This window comes from Dryas octopetala, chromosome 7, assembly GCF_963921425.1.
Source record: "Dryas octopetala chromosome 7, drDryOcto1.1, whole genome shotgun sequence".
Lineage (NCBI taxonomy): Eukaryota > Viridiplantae > Streptophyta > Magnoliopsida > Rosales > Rosaceae > Dryas > Dryas octopetala.
The window spans coordinates 5,924,303-5,938,868 of NC_141372.1; the positions used below are offsets into that span (position 1 = coordinate 5,924,303).

General features: G+C 35.5%; 2 protein-coding genes across 2 annotated transcripts; both read left to right on the forward strand.

The window, feature by feature from the left end:
- Positions 1–3,940: 3,940 nt before the first annotated feature.
- LOC147278971 (putative WRKY transcription factor 17) lies at positions 3,941–6,158 on the forward strand. Its single transcript, XM_086249644.1, has 3 exons — positions 3,941–4,799; positions 5,204–5,329; positions 5,428–6,158. Exons 1-3 carry the CDS (start codon positions 4,054–4,056, stop codon positions 5,588–5,590), a joined length of 1,035 nt encoding a protein of 344 aa, XP_086105770.1. The 5' UTR covers positions 3,941–4,053; the 3' UTR covers positions 5,591–6,158.
- Positions 6,159–10,617: 4,459 nt separating this feature from the next.
- EXO70G1 (exocyst subunit exo70 family protein G1) lies at positions 10,618–14,141 on the forward strand. The gene is made up of 2 exons (XM_086249643.1): positions 10,618–10,916; positions 11,254–14,141. The coding sequence occupies exon 2, from the start codon at positions 11,261–11,263 to the stop codon at positions 13,292–13,294; it is 2,034 nt and encodes a 677-aa protein (XP_086105769.1). The 5' UTR covers positions 10,618–10,916; positions 11,254–11,260; the 3' UTR covers positions 13,295–14,141.
- The last annotated feature ends 425 nt before the right edge of the window (positions 14,142–14,566 follow it).

A 14,566-nucleotide genomic window follows, 5' to 3' on the forward strand; every position in this document is an offset into this window, starting at 1 on the left:
TTTAACAAGTGGTCACATTTGTTACAAAATTATATTATGCCGATCTACAGAATTCAACGTCTATCGAGATGCTATGAATCATATTTTAAAGTTTCACGACAATCAAACTATATTTTAAGCAACATGTTTAATGCCTTGTTGTATCAATCAAAAACCTACAATATTTAATGTCTAATATTGTGTGAACTAGAAGACATATAAAAAAAGAGAATAATTAGAAACTATAATGTATTGACTGATAAATAAATTATATATATATATTACAAAGTCACATTGCTAGTTGGATGCTTTTAAAATAGATCTTTGTTATCTACGTTCACAAGCTTTAAGTACTCCAAACCTTGTTTATAATAATGTTATAGACGACCCCTTTTATTTGACTTTCAACTTTTTTGAGTGTGAGGAGCATCAGATTTTGAAAAGATATCATATATTCGAATGTGTTTTTTATATGCACACAAATGTTTTTAGCAAAGAATCAAATCCTTATGCATATCAACCATGCCCACAATGAAATGATTCTTTTTAAAGGTCGCACTTCATTTTTGGATTTAATAATGGTGTGCAAAGTCAAATAGGAGATCATCAATGATTCTTAGTGAGATTAATTTGAAAGATTTTTTGGATTTAATATTGGTATTAACTTAATGATGTGCCGAAAGTAGATTAACTTGTAGTGAGAATTATTATATATGTCAAATATGGTTTTTGGGTTCTAAGAAAATTACAAATTATTCATTAAACAAAAAATTACAAACGTGCTATACACAATATTTTTCATATATTGTCCACGCATTTTTCAATTACACACATATTATACACTTAGTTTCATGAAAAAACTATAAACTACACTTTTAAGATGAAACTCAAACATTAAAAATCTTAAAATATAATAATATGACTGCAATTTTCACTCTTTTTTTTTATAAAATAAACCAAATAATGTACGTATGCATTTTAATTTGTTCTCACGTATATTACAAACTATGACTAAAATCATAAGCCCATATTACAATTCAGTGATTCAATCAACCAATAAAATGGAGTGATTCACACATCCAAAAATGAGAAGCAAAATGGATGAAAATGGGCATTTCACATTCACATAGCGGCATGAAGACTATTGTGAGGAGTTTAATTATTCTGGAAGGCACTTCACTTTTAGGTGCGTTGAATTCTTGGTCAAATTAAATTTTTCTGAAAAAATGATTATTGTTGGTTGAAGTCTGACCGTTTTACCAATTCAAATCACAAAAACACCCTAGTCTCTTTCGAAAAAGTAAGACAACCAAGTTTGTTTCTTTTGACTTGCACATATGTGGTCCTAATTTCCAAATAGTAATTAGAGTCTAGACAAAGATTATGAGCTTCTAATGTCCTGAGGGATCAATCCGAAAGGAAAATATATACATATGTTAAAGATGTGACATAGGTACAAAAATAATGTTAAAATGTACTAAATTTATATCAAGTTAGGTTGCTAATCTTACTTTGTAAATTAACTTTCTTCTTCTATATTTTGTGATTACAATTGACAAGAATCACCAATCCATGCCACTTGGCAATCCAACTAAAATTTCTGTTTTTCACTTTTTTATTAGACCAATTGAAATAATTCTAAAACCCATTACCCATATTGCTTATTGAAAAAGTCTCTTGGCATTGTCACCATGTTATTGTATGAGTAACTATGTATCCCTACACTATTCAAGGAGTCTAACAAAATTTAAGTATGACCTTTTTTTGGGTACTTGAAGCATCCAAACTTTTCTTGGCCAAAAAAAGAAGCATCCAAACTTTTAAAGCACCCAATTCATTTTTGGACTATATATATTTCTAACTATTTGAATCAACCTCTTAAGCTTCATTAGAGACACAAGAAACTCAAATAAAAAATTAAACTTGATAATAATTTGAAATTCATACTTAGTGACCTAAAAAATGATGTTACCAGCTACAATTAAATTCAACAATATTTCAATCTTACATTATATTCTAAACTCGAGATAATACTTTAGTATTCTTATTAAATTCTGCCAAATATTCCAAACGAAGTATTTAAATTCAAATAAAAGTAATTCAAGTTCTTTATTTTTTTAGCAATAATATTGTGTAAAAGAATTTTTCAATTGTTTGTACTTTATATAATATTTGTCCAGGAGATTGTTGTACCATAATTTTACCATAGACAAAAATATCAAAACTAAATAAAGACTACAAAAAAAGGTCTTGAGAGTGAAACTATAAAGAAGGCATGACTAAAAAGTAGTTGGAAAGCTTTTTAGGCCTAGCACACATAAAGTGTGATACCAAGGTACTTATAATAAATCGATAATTTTCGCTCTATAAATAGGATGTACAACTTTGTCTACAAAACTTCATTAAACTCTCTCCAACCTAAATAAGTTAATAGAGGCTTTGGTCGGTATCATATTTTTTTTTTTTGCTAGGGTTAGTACCATATTAGCAAGGAATTAAATTTTGGATTTCTAGGATTAAAAAATATGAAAATTTCAAAACAAATTTATATTTTGTTGGAAATTTAAACTAAAACAATTAAAACTTTTAACAAACTTTTAAAACAATCAAAATTTTGTTTCAATAATATTTCGAAATCTCAAAAAAAATTTTAAATTTTAAAATTTAATTCCATGCATGTTAGTGCTTAGCTCTCAAGTGATTTGTCTTTCAAGTTGGAGTTACAGTCACCTTGCATACTTTGAACTACTTTTTGGCATGAACAAAAGTTACAAAACTCAATACCAAGCACAATTTTTTTAGTAAATGTTTCATTGACCATTTTATTCACCAAAATGATGTGATAATTATTGTTTGTTCGAGTTTTTAACTTTTTTTAATCTCATTTATTGATAACAAATAAGATAACAATATATATATATTCAATAGAGCTCTAAAGTTAACTAAGTAGTATAATAATATAGTGCTAACTACCTTTTTTGTTCCACTATACAATGCAATTTTATAATCTAAACAATTTATTTTTATGTCTCCATTCAAATATTATCTTTACAAAAAACTAACTAATTATCATTTAATCAACTTTTAGTAAGTCAAATGTGCTTAAATAAATAGACAAACACAATTTTTTTTTATAAACATTGAAACGATTATGATAATAATCAAATGGCTAAAAAAAATTTAATTCAATAATAATTTACAATGATGATCTTTGAACAAGGACTTAAAAAATAAATAATTAAGATTATAGGATCACTTTGTATAGAATAATGCTATACTTACCACATTCTTATACCATATTTTTATACCATCTCACGTGTCATTCCTTTATTGGACAAAGTTTTTATTTTTATTTTTAGGTTTTTATTTTTATTTTTTAGTATCCAGTGTATAAATGCCATGTAAGTTGCCACATAATGTGGTATGAAATTATGGTATAAAAATGTGGTATATCTAGCACTACTGCTTTGTATAATAGGCCAAAAAATATAGATAGAATTTGTTCCAACACATTATTTGCCACATAATGAATAAATTTAATAATCTAACATTATTATTTTTTGTAAAATTTAATAACTAATTAATTATTTTAACCAAACCCAATTTGAACTCCAACTCCCCTCGTGGCTCCCATTTTCACCCCTTCTAGTTTGGTCAACCTTCATTTTGTTTTCTTGTAATCACGAGAGCTTTTATTCGGATTAAAGAATACAACCAGCTTTTAGTTGTCCCACTCTGATCATTTTTCTAATTTTCTCCCACTGTGGGACCCACCACCCCCTACCAGTTCAACACACCACCCAGCGTCTAGAAATTCTTTATTTATTTAGTCAGTCAGTCAGTCATCCTAGAAACCTTCAATCTAATCTCAGCCATCCAATCACATAATCATTTTGACTCCTATCTCAGCCGTTGGATCAAACCTCTGCTCCCTTATATCAACACCAACACCCCACACCACACAAACCCCTACTCACTTCTCAAAAACACCTCTTTGAGATCTCCCATGGCTTCCTGAGCTTCGCTCGAGCTCGATCGTCCTCGTCTCTGTTTTTCACACCTTCTTGCTTTTCAATGGCGGTGGAGCTCATGAGCTTTCTGAAGATGGACGACCAGAAGGCCATACAGGAAGCCGCGTCGCAAGGCTTGAAGAGCATGGAGCACTTGATCCGCTTCCTCTCGCACCAGAACCACCACCAGCAAACAACCAACCAATCAACAACAACAGCCCGCTTGGACTGTACGGACCTCACGGACCACACCGTCTCCAAGTTCAAAAAGGTCATCTCCCTCCTCAACCGGACCGGCCACGCCCGGTTCAGACGTGGACCGGTCCACTTCCCTCCTTCATCTTCTAACCCTTCGTCTTCCTCCTCCGCCTCTCTGCCTCTCCCTCCCTCGCAAATCCTCAGCCTAGCTCCGGCGCCGGTCGCTTCTCCGGCGATCGCCCCTCCGGCTCCGATCGCCGCTTCTCAGCCGCACAGCATGACGCTTGATTTCACGAAGCCGAATAATATCCTAGCGGCCTCGAACCTCAAGAGTACGGAGATCGAGTTCACCAAAGACAGTTTCAGCGTCTCGTCGAGCTCGTCGTTCATGTCGTCGGCGATCACCGGCGACGGCAGCGTCTCCAACGGCAAGCAAGGATCGTCGCTCTTCTTGTCCCCGGCGCCGGCTGTCTCCGGCGGGAAACCGCCGCTCTCCACAGCGCCGTTTAAGAAGAGGTGTCATGAGCACGACCACTCCGACGACGTCTCGTGCAAGTTCTCCGGCTCCGGTTCCGCTTCTGGTTCCGGCAAGTGCCATTGCTCCAAGAGAAGGTAACTTCACTGTCTGCGCACTTTAGTTTACTGGTCCATGTTAAGCTAACCTGCACCCGGAGACGATAGAGTTGATTATCCAAGGGAGTGAGTTGAATCGTCCGAGTCAACTCACCTATAATTGGTGGACCCGTCCCAGTTTACGGTCAACGTGTTGGGTTGTTGGGCCATTTAATGGGAAGTAGGCACGCGTTGACACTGACATGTGGGGCCCTTTCTCGAACGGCGCGTCCAAGAAATTTCCACCTTGGAATGGGGACTATTTTGTCTTTTCCCGCGCATGGCAAAAGACTTTGGTCATTAAAATTTGACCGACCACTGACCCTAAATATTAACTTAATTTTAATTTTTAATTAAAAAATAAATTATTAAATATTTATACTAGTTCCTTTTTCTAATTCCAGGAAAAATCGGGTGAAGAAAACGATTCGGGTCCCAGCAATTAGTTCGAAAATCGCCGATATTCCACCCGACGAATACTCGTGGAGAAAGTACGGTCAGAAGCCGATCAAGGGCTCACCCTACCCAAGGTAAACTCAATTTGATTTTGAACCGTCCATTATATAAAATCAGAAGGGTATATGATCCGACGGTTAGAATTGAGTCTAATATTCTTTATCATTTTCAGAGGTTATTACAAGTGTAGCACGGTGAGGGGGTGCCCAGCGAGGAAACACGTGGAGCGTGCCCCGGACGATCCGGCGATGCTGATCGTAACTTACGAGGGGGAGCACCGTCACGCGCCGGAGAACGTGAGTGGGGAAGTGGGATTGGTGTTTGAGTCAACGTGAGGAAAGTGGGTGGAAAATGCCAAAAAGGAATGAGTAACATTGAAGTAGTTGAGACTTGAGTTGTGAGAGAGAGAGAGGTTGGATGTAAATTTTTCGGTTTTTTTTTTTTTTTAAATTAATAGGATAACTGTGGCAGAATCTCCAAATCTGTCAAAGCTTCTGCTTAATTATAATTTTACTTTTTTTAATTAATTTAATTAATTGCTATTTGGTGGGAAACTGGGAATATATTCTGAAATTATTAACTTGGATTTGGAAGGTTTATCAGAGTCTGTCACTTGTGAGTTGTGATTCTTTATAGGTAAAGAGTGCCATCCTATGAGGCTATGACAAAGAAAGTCAAAAAAATTGGAAAAAATAAATAAAGGTTTTTAGTGGGTACTTTGGATCAAAGTTAGACCGAATCAATGGTGTCTTAGAGATAAAGATTGGGAGGAGGCGGTCAATTGTATTTTATTTTGTTTGATTGATTAGGTTCAACTTATAGTGCCGGTTATGTTTCTTAATTAATTGAAATTGGGGGACAGGTGGTGGAATATTAAGATTAAAGCTATGCATCAATGTATCATGATTCATGTGTGTGTTAAAAGTCAAAAGCTCTACCTTCCAATGAATTTTAAAATGTGTTGGTGGTAGGCACAAAGCATTGGACTTTGGGTCTCATTAAGCCCCCTCAAACACTAAAAGCTTTTTTTGAATATAAAAAAATGGGGTCTCTTTCTTGACTTTGGAGTTTTGAGTCCCCCATAGAAATCCACTGTTTGGTTTTTGTTGTAGCCTTGTAGGAGTAGTGGAATTTCATTATCAAAAGGTCCAAAACAATTAGTCGTAGAGGCCCTTTGAAAGAACCATATGTATGAACTCTATTGGCTATTTTCAAGGGAGGAGTGCCGAGGTTGTGTAGCTAGAATTAGAGTACTTGTCAAATTTCCATCTCTTGACATTGTTCTCTGTTTAGTAGACTGGAAAATTGTCCAACCACTGAAAATGAGTGAAGAGTTCAACTCAAATGGCTGAAAAAAGAGAGAAAAAAAACAAATCATCACAAATAGTCAGAATGTTGTATCAAAGATTAGCTTCGACATCAAAGAAAAGAATTCAGGCTATCATGCCTTCAACAGCCGTCTGTTGACCTCTTCACCTCCCTAAAATAACCTCACGACTTACTGAGCATTTGATCACTGACCAATATAAACCTTGATTTTGGAATGCAAACACTCTTCAATAATATATAGATCATTTCACTTACTGTCAATTAATTTTTGATTAAATTAAGAGATAATTAGACTTAGGTTCTTTAAAAACAATTTTTAGATAGAAATCGGGAGTGTTTTAAAAATTTATAAGAAAATCATTTTAATTCATAATAAAGTTTTCCCCAACTTAGGGTATAGAGTGGGCTTTGTAGAGGCTGCATGTTAGGTTTTAACTCTAGAATTTTGGGCTACCCAAAATTCTAGAGTTTAAAACCTAACATAAAGTCGTCAAACAGGAAAAATAAAAGGATTTGATTAAAAACCCTAAATTACTACCGATCTTAGTCTAAGAAAGGCTCATAAAATGGACTATACTCTAAGGGTGCGTTTGGTAACGTTTTACAAAACGGTTTTTCATTTTACAAATTCAAAAAATGACAAAAATGCATTTGGTTGCCGTATTGAGAAAACAGTTTTTGAAAAACACAAAATAGAATTTATAGTTTATAGTGTAAATTCAGAAAACAACTAAATGATGTTTTCAGTGAATTTAGAAAACATAGAGAACACGCATACAAATAAAAAACGAATTTACAACTAAAAAATAATTGAAAAATAAAAAAACATATGATCTGCACCTTCTCCCCACCTAGCCAGACCCACCTCATGCGGCAGCCCTACCCCCCGCAACTGCCACCTCACCCATCTCTCATTTATTCCTCTATTTCTTTATCTCTCTCTCTACCCATCTTTCAAAATATGTACTTTATAATCCCTATATAGTTTCCAATTCTCGCTTCAATAAACGGATCAAGACTCCCCATAGCATTTATGGCAGGAAGCTTACGAGCCTTAACAACCCTTATATAGAGAAAATACATTCGTTCAACTAGATCATAAGTGCTTGCAGTCTTGTCTCCATTAATAATACGACCACCAACAACTCTTCCACCTCCAAGATAGTCGCGTCGGCCAAGGTGGATTGGGTTTTATGAAACTTCTTTTTGTTAATTATATATTTTATGAAATTGGTTAATAATAATTTATAATTAATATATTTTGTGAATATAACTATTTGGTTGTAATAATTGGTTAATATCAAATGTGTTTTCATTATTTTTTATTTATATAATTATTTTTCAATTACGTTACCAGACGCCTTCTGATATTTTGAGAATGCAAAATTTAATTTGTCATTTTTATTTTACAATACAGTTTTTAAAAATTTTTTCTGTAAAACGTTACCAGACGAGCCTTAAATCTCCCTTAAATTAATGATCTTATTTTAATATGATTTTAGATAAAATAATACATGTGTTTCACATTATTCAATATAGTTAGCCCAAAATTCTAGAGTTTAAAACCTAACATAAAGTCTTCAACGAAGAAAAATAAAAGGACTTGATTAAAAACCCTAAATCACTACTAGTCTTAGTCTAAGAAAGATTCATAAAATGGACTTGACTCTAAATCTCTCTTAAATTAATGATCTTATTTTAATATGATTTTAGAGAAAATAATACACGTGTTCGGTGTTCCACATTATTCAATATATAGTTTGTCAATGTATTTTCTTAGTCATTCTATACGTAAAAAAGCGTGTCAAAAATATATCTCATATTGAAAATGTTAGGCTCTCTATTCATTGTCAATTGGTTTTGGCTTAGGTTGTCCTATTGCTACCGATAGAAAAGGTAGCCAATTAAGTTATGTTCAAGGCCAGCCGGTGCTCTCCAATAGATATATTGCAACCAAGGTTGACTATGGGAACAATTTTCTTTTATTTTTTGGGTTATAAGAAAAGGATTAGAGTTTAAGATTAGTGCTTAGTATATTTTGGAATGCAGGTGAGGTTGCTTGAGTAATGTGTTTTTTTAATATGTTTGACTGGGATTGTGAGAGAAGCATGTGGGTGACAATAACATATTAACATCTTTTTCTGAGACTGGAGGGTCATAAATTGGAAATAATGGGCTTAATTTTTTGTTTGGTGGAAAAAGAATGGGCTTAATAGTAGTTGAAATTTGTTAATGAAGCTTGGCCATACCCATACTCTTGCTGGCAAAAGACCTGGACCACAGCACTCAACCCAATAGACAGAAATTAAAAAACCTTACTGTTACTTGGTCAAATGGGCATAATCTTGTATAGAATTTGGGGCTGATCCTAATTCTAACATGACAGGTGTGCCCTTCATTTTTAACTTGTATATGTAGAATGTGGAAGAGAGGAGGGCAGAGGGTAGAATATTCCTTTATCAAAGTTGGTGAAGGTGGTATTCAAAAAATGAGGTGATTCTTGTCACTAGTGGTGGATCTTGCTTTGCTTGCTGGCTTTACATTGATTCTTGTGGACTTAAAGGAATGGTCTCTGCTAGCTGCTCCTGCTGGCTACACAGGCAGCTCAACTGTTGGTTTTGTTATTTCTTAATGCAGCTCTTCAAGCACAAGCTTTGGGTCCACTGCAATTAAGAGGCTGCCAAATGGTGTTTAAGCTTTTGCTTAGTCATTAGTGAAAACATCCCCCAGTCCCCATAAGTATTAACCTTATGCTGACCCTTAAAGGGTAAATAAAGGAAATATTTAAGAATTTTTTATTGTAATTTTTATATATGACTTAATATGCTTATGTTGTCATATTGTAAATCACATATTCCGACAATAATAAATCTAATTAATGGTCTAAATTCATTATCTCCTAACATAAATTATGTAATTCGTTACAAACCATGAATGATAACAAAATTAATAGTTAACATAACAGTCTTCTTATGTATATAAGATGAAATCACTAATAAATTTGGTACACTTTGTGTTAAAACCCCACTTCTGATGATATAGATCGATGTTGATTACAAATTTGTCCAAATCTCATTTAACGTTTAATTTTTATTCAACATTAGCTGGTTTGACAATCTTGCACAAACATAAGCATATAATGAGACAATGCACCCATGCATGATTAGTAGGCCAACTAACCGAAAAGCAAATCCATAAACGATATGGCAATTTGTAGAAGAGGGGGGTAACATAGAACCATCCTCTCCTTTATTTCACATTCATGAGGTTTCATTTTCATGTGGCCCATGAATGGAGATTACAATAATAAAAAATTCCAATTAAAGAGAATAAGAACATGTTATATGTAACACATTTACTAATTATACATCTTATAAATACTAGACTTATTCACATAAGTAAATTCTATATGAACTTCATGGCTAAAAAAAAAAAATCCGTATGAATCTCATATTTATAAGAGACGTGATTAGTAGATGTGTTACACTCTTACAGATAGTAAAACTTTAAATAATTTTTTCATATAAACAAACAAAATATAAAAGAGAAGTTTATGAAAAACAAAAAAGGTAGAATATTATTCATGTCTTTCTGTATGGTACACTTTATTGAGGTTCTTATCCTTACTATCTTTGTACTGGAGTCTTGAGGTGGGCTAAAAAGCAAACCTAACAATTCAATGAAAATTATTCAAAGGGATAAATTTGAAAATTTCAAAGAAAGTTACCACATAAAAAAAACAAAAAAAAACAAAGGAAAGAATTGTAGACATGGTTAGAAAGTTAGGACAAATTTCCCAGTCTTCAACTTTACTTGCGCACATGTATTAAAAATTTAAAACAAATATTTTCTTTATTTTTCTATAATTCTACATGGCCACATCTTTCATTCCTTGAATCTTTTCCCCACCCAACTAGCCAACCTCCAAAATAAATTAGAAATTAATGATTTATTAATCAAGTATATAAGTATATTAAAGCTTTTGATTGAGACTAGAGGGACTCAGATTCAGGCAAAGTAAACCAAACAAAAACACAAATTTTGAGAGAGAGGGAGAGTAAAACGAGTTTAACAACTACGCAACAGAAGGGTTTGCGGTTTTGCCTTACTGTCATGCACTTTGGCACCACTCTCGTCGGACATTGCGAAAAATAGCACTTCTTCTGTAAAAAGTGCTCTCTCCTCTCTGTGTTCCCCATCACTCTCCTCAGCCTCATCGCTCACATTACATTCACTATTAGGGTTTCTCTCTCCGGCTCTCTCTGACCCGAATAAGCGGTTCTGAATCCGATTCAACTCGGCCGGGTGAACTGGATCTCTGTTTAACTTCAAGTGAGTTTTCCTTGCTTTTTCTTAACACTCAAGAAAATCTGGGTTGCTTTGGTTGTTGTGGGTTCAGTAGCGTTTTCTGCTGTCTCTTAGCGTTTGGGTTTTATTAGTTGTGAAGTTTGGTGATGACCCAGATGAGGTTTTGTTCTTGTAACTTTGTCCTGGTTTGATTTTCGATGATTCCTAGAGAAATTGAGAAAATAACCCTTTAGAAAGGAATAAACTAAAACCCCAATTTTGAAATTTTTGGATTTAGCTGCTTAAAGTTACTCTTATTCTTTTTGCTCCCAATTTGAGTGAGAGCCCTTTTGATCTTTTGGATTTCGGTTTTGTTTGTTAGGATTGGAATGGCGCATTCGGTGAATGACAAGAGCATTGAGAATTTGATATCTGCAAGCAAGTCATTGAGGCTAAGCTTACAGAAATCAAAGGGCTTAGAGTTGGCTCTAGATAAAGCAGGGTCCAGATTTGAAGAGATTAACCAAAGATTGCCCTCTCTTGAAGCTGCGGTACGACCCATTCGCGCAGACAAGGAAGCCCTTGCTGCAGTTGGTGGCCACATTAACCGTGCTGTTGGTCCTGCGGCAGCTGTGCTTAAAGTTTTTGATGCTGTTCATGGGCTTGAGAAGTCGCTATTGTCGGATCCGCGTAGTGATCTTCCTGGTTACTTATCCGTGTTGAAACGTCTGGAGGAGGCTTTGAGGTTTCTGGGTGACAATTGTGGATTGGCAATTCAGTGGTTGGAGGATATAGTAGAGTACTTGGAGGATAATGCTGTTGCGGATGAGCGGTACCTTTCGAATCTGAAGAAATCATTGAAAGGTCTCCGAGAATTGCAAAATGATGAAGAAAGGGTCAACCTTGATGGCGGGCTTTTGGAGGCTGCGTTGGAAAAATTAGAAAATGAGTTCCGGCGGCTCCTCACGGAACATAGTGTGCCACTTCCAATGTCGTCATCCTCGTCACTTGGAGAACAAGCCTGCATTGCGCCATCGCCATTACCTGTTCTAGTAATCCAGAAGTTGCAAGCAATTCTTGGAAGATTGATTGCTAACAATAGACTTGAGAAGTGTATATCTATTTATGTTGAAGTTCGAAGTTCAAATGTAAGGGCAAGTTTACAAGCTCTCAATTTGGATTACCTTGAGATATCAATTGCGGAGTTTAATGATGTGCAGAGCATAGAGGGGTATATAGCACAGTGGGGAAAGCATTTGGAGTTTGCAGTGAAACACTTATTTGAGGCGGAGTATAAGTTGTGCAATGATGTTTTTGAGAGGATTGGATTGGATGTGTGGATGGGTTGCTTTGCAAAGATAGCTGCTCAGGCTGGTATTCTTGCATTTCTACAATTTGGGAAGACAGTTACAGAGAGCAAGAAAGATCCGATAAAGCTTTTGAAGTTGTTGGATATATTTGCATCTTTGAACAAATTGAGACTGGACTTCAACCGGCTTTTTGGTGGAGCAGCATGTATTGAAATCCAAAACCTGACAAGGGATCTCATTAAGAGTGTCATTGATGGAGCAGCTGAAATTTTCTGGGAGCTTCTTCTTCAGGTGCAGTTACAAAGGCAGAACCCGCCTCCCCAGGATGGGAGTGTTCCGAAATTGGTCAGTATCATTACTGATTATTGTAATAAACTGCTTGGGGATGATTATAAGCCAATTTTAACTCAGGTTCTGGTAATTTACCGAAGTTGGAAGCATGAGAAGTTTCAAGAGAGGCTCCTTATTAACGAAGTTTTGGAAATTGTTAAAGCCATTGAGTTAAATTTGGAGACATGGATAAAGGCTTATGAGGATACTACCTTGTCCAACCTTTTTGCGATGAACAACCATTGGCATCTGTACAAGCACCTGAAGGGAACTAAGCTGGGAGTTCTTCAGGGGGATGCATGGTTAAAAGAACAGGAACAGTACAAGGACTATTATGCCACAGTCTTCTTGAGAGAGAGCTGGGGGAAGCTTCCTAGTCATTTAAGTAGGGAGGGTCTGATTCTGTTTTCAGGTGGGCGTGCCACTGCCCGTGATCTTGTCAAGAAGAGGCTAAAAACCTTCAATGAAGCCTTTGATGACATGTATAAGAGGCAATCACTTTGGGTAATCTCAGATAAAGATCTAAGGGAGAAGACATGCCAACTCATAGTGCAGGCAGTTGTGCCTGTTTACAGAAGCTACATGCAGAATTATGGGCCCTTGGTTGAGCAAGATGTAAGTTCAAGCAAGTATGCAAAGTATTCAGTGGAGACTTTGGAAAAAATGCTCATGTCTCTCTTTCAGCCAAAGCCTGTTAGATATGGCAGTTTCAAAGGTAGGCAACCTAGTGGGAAATTCAACAATGGAGTAGATCTTCGTCGTACTACCTCTGCGGTTATGTAATTGTCGAACTATTTTTCGTTGTGGAATCGCATGACAGGACCATCCTCCCTTCTAGATGGTTAGCCTCTCACCTTGTATATAATGACATCCTCAGGGGTCTGAAACGAAATATTGCTATCCCATGATGGGATCCTGGCAACTCATCTGAACGCAATGAAGAGTTGAAAACCGTTTCTACTTCCTGGTGGGTTTTAGGACGTGGAGTCTCAGATTCCATGCATGACCATGAACAAATATACAACCCTGTTGGATCCTGGCGTAGATAATATATTCAGGTATAGCTATCCATTTTTCTTCCATATCTCAGACTCATTAGTTTTAGTTATTAGGTTAGGCAGCAGGACAGAAACCTTATAGCTTTGCTAAATTCCATGTACAATTCTTTGATATAAAGTGCATCAAAAGGTCTAGCTGTGATTGAATTAATTACTTGTCAGAACATGGGAAAGCTTATAATTTAGGGACCTTCATGAGGGCTTGTTCTTGTGTTATGAATATGAACATTGTTGAGAACTTAAAATTGTATAACAGCCATGTGCCATTGGAATACTGTTGACAATAAAGTGCCTACTCGTTTTGAAAGACCTGTTACTTTAGCTTTTGGTAATTTGCTGCTGGCGATTCTCTTTTTGCTTTACTTTTCTCTGCCTTGGTGCTTAGCTGAACTTTAATTGGTGTGTTCTGCAAGTTATAATAAAAAAGTAGAAGGGCAAAACTCGTATTGCCCTTTTTCTGCATAAGAAAGCTGGTGGTAATGGCACCTTTCTTGCATGATTCGAATTAATCAAACCTTGTTCATTGGGACGGCTATGATGTAACACTTTTTGTTAAAGGAAATAGGGTGTTTTTAGTTGCACCCATGAATTCAATGTCTACACCTACTTTATAATAAAGTTTCCTTAATTACCAATTTTTTCCCATAATCAAGTTGCAAGTTGTAGTGAAAGCTCCATCTCTTATGGTGCTTGTGGCAGACAGGGAGATACCACCTGCGTCTAGTTCGATTATTTTTGTAGCTTAGGGGTCTACCCCTATCATTTTCATAACCAGTGTTCATATTTCATGTTTTGTGTTCAAGATGGTTTGGAATATTTTGTTTCTTTTATTTTTGGCCCCTCCTCTTCATGAGATTTTTATATATTTTAAGGATACTATTGAAGATGGTTATAGTCAGCAACTCCACACGTAGGTGTTGATTGAGCATTTTTCACATGTCTTGATGTTTACGATCTCATGCTTATAAGCGAAATTCATTCTGGATGTTTAAATATC